Source organism: Notamacropus eugenii, chromosome 6 (assembly GCF_028372415.1).
Source record: "Notamacropus eugenii isolate mMacEug1 chromosome 6, mMacEug1.pri_v2, whole genome shotgun sequence".
Lineage (NCBI taxonomy): Eukaryota > Metazoa > Chordata > Mammalia > Diprotodontia > Macropodidae > Notamacropus > Notamacropus eugenii.
In genome coordinates this window covers 1579794-1581408 of record NC_092877.1, presented here as the reverse complement: position 1 = coordinate 1581408, position 1615 = coordinate 1579794, and the positions used below count along the sequence as shown (strand labels likewise).

Here is a 1615-nt window from a genome sequence, read left to right as displayed (position 1 = left end):
AGATTCTACTTATTCCTTTATCTCAGTCAAGCTTTGGACAATCCTTTCCCATGTGATTTAAAAAAGACATTTACTTATTAATCTTATCTACAATTTCATAAAAAAATGTGAATATGTAGTTTCAAAATAACTAGGAGTTATATTAGTCTGTTGAATTTTAATCCCTGATAAACATGCTATTGACCCATTTCTTCCTTTCTTAGTTTATACACACACAAGCTATATGAAAAGAAATTAATATCACCAATTACCTCTAAGAAGAAAGGGAAATGAGTCACATTCCTTAGCACTGAGGTTCTGACATCCTTTCTTTCCACTGTACAATATTCATCCCTAATAGAATAAGCCATTCCATGCAAAAGGCTTGGTTTTCTCTACTTGTAATTTAAATCACTGTATTTTGAGGTGAGTTATAGGCAAGGTCTCATTAGGGAAAAATTGAAAAGAAATTGAAAGAACTGATATGACTATGGGAAAATCAGGAAGCTGACAAAAGATTGAAAAAAATGGAGACTAAAAACAATGTAACTGAATTCATTCTACTAGGCCTTACACAAAATCCAGATCTTCGAAAAATTTTCTTCGTTATTTTTTTAATCACGTATATTATCACAATTATAGGAAACATGCTCATTGTCATAACCTTGACTGCCAGCCAAATTTTGAGATCACCCATGTACCTTTTTCTAATCGTCTTATCCATTGTGGATGCTACCTACTCTTCAGTCGTTGCCCCTAAAATGGTTGTGGATTTACTCCATGAGAAGACAACCATCTCCTTGGAAGGCTGTCTGACTCAGCTGTTTGCAGATCATTTTTTTGGTGGTGTTGAAATCATCCTCCTTGTTGTCATGGCTTATGATCGCTACGTGGCCATCTGCAAACCCCTGCACTACATGACCATTATGAATCCTCGTGTGTGCTACCTGCTGGTGGCAGCAGCCTGGATAGGGGGCTCCATACACGCCACCACACAACTCCTCTTCATGGCCCATCTTCCCTTCTGTGGCCCAAATGTGATCGATCATTTTGTGTGTGATATGTTCCCACTGCTGAAACTGGCCTGCATGGATACCCAAGTTCTTGGTCTTTTTGTCATTGCTAATAGTGGAGTGATGTGTTTGTCAGTCTTTCTCATGTTAATTGCCTCCTATGTAGTTGTTCTTTCTTCCCTGAAGGTCAGTAGTTCGGAAGGAAGGCGGAAGGCCCTTTCTACCTGCAGCTCTCACTTTACAGTGGTAGTCTTGTTTTTTGTTCCTTGTATATTCTTGTATGTAAGGCCAGTAGCCACCTTTCCGATAGATAAAGCTGTAGCTGTATGTGTTACTTTGGTTACTCCTATGTTAAACCCCTTGATCTACACCCTTAGGAATACAGAGGTTAAAAATGCTATGAGGAAACTCTGGATCAGATGAAAGTCTTTGGCTGTTCAGGAAAAGTCAGATTCCTACTTGAGAATCCTTCACATGCAGCTGAAGGATGCAAATGTTTTGTTGGAATAATATTTTAATCAGTACACATATTCTTTTCACTAGCAAAGATAAAACCTTCCATAAATTCCTAAATGTCTATTTTTTAAAATATATCTTTGAGAGAGGTTATAACTGATAGGTTA

At 37.6% G+C, this 1615-nt stretch overlaps 1 protein-coding gene across 1 annotated transcript; it reads left to right on the top strand.

Moving 5' to 3' along the window:
* The first annotated feature begins 506 nt into the window (after positions 1 to 506).
* On the top strand, positions 507 to 1415 carry LOC140511523 (olfactory receptor 4C6-like). The gene has a single exon (XM_072620654.1). The coding sequence runs from the start codon at positions 507 to 509 to the stop codon at positions 1413 to 1415; it is 909 nt and encodes a 302-aa protein (XP_072476755.1).
* Positions 1416 to 1615: the final 200 nt, after the last annotated feature.

Coding starts and splice junctions, on each gene's coding strand:
- LOC140511523 (XM_072620654.1), top strand. CDS start 507: ATGGAGACTAAAAACAATGTAACTGAATTCATTCTACTAGGCCTTACA.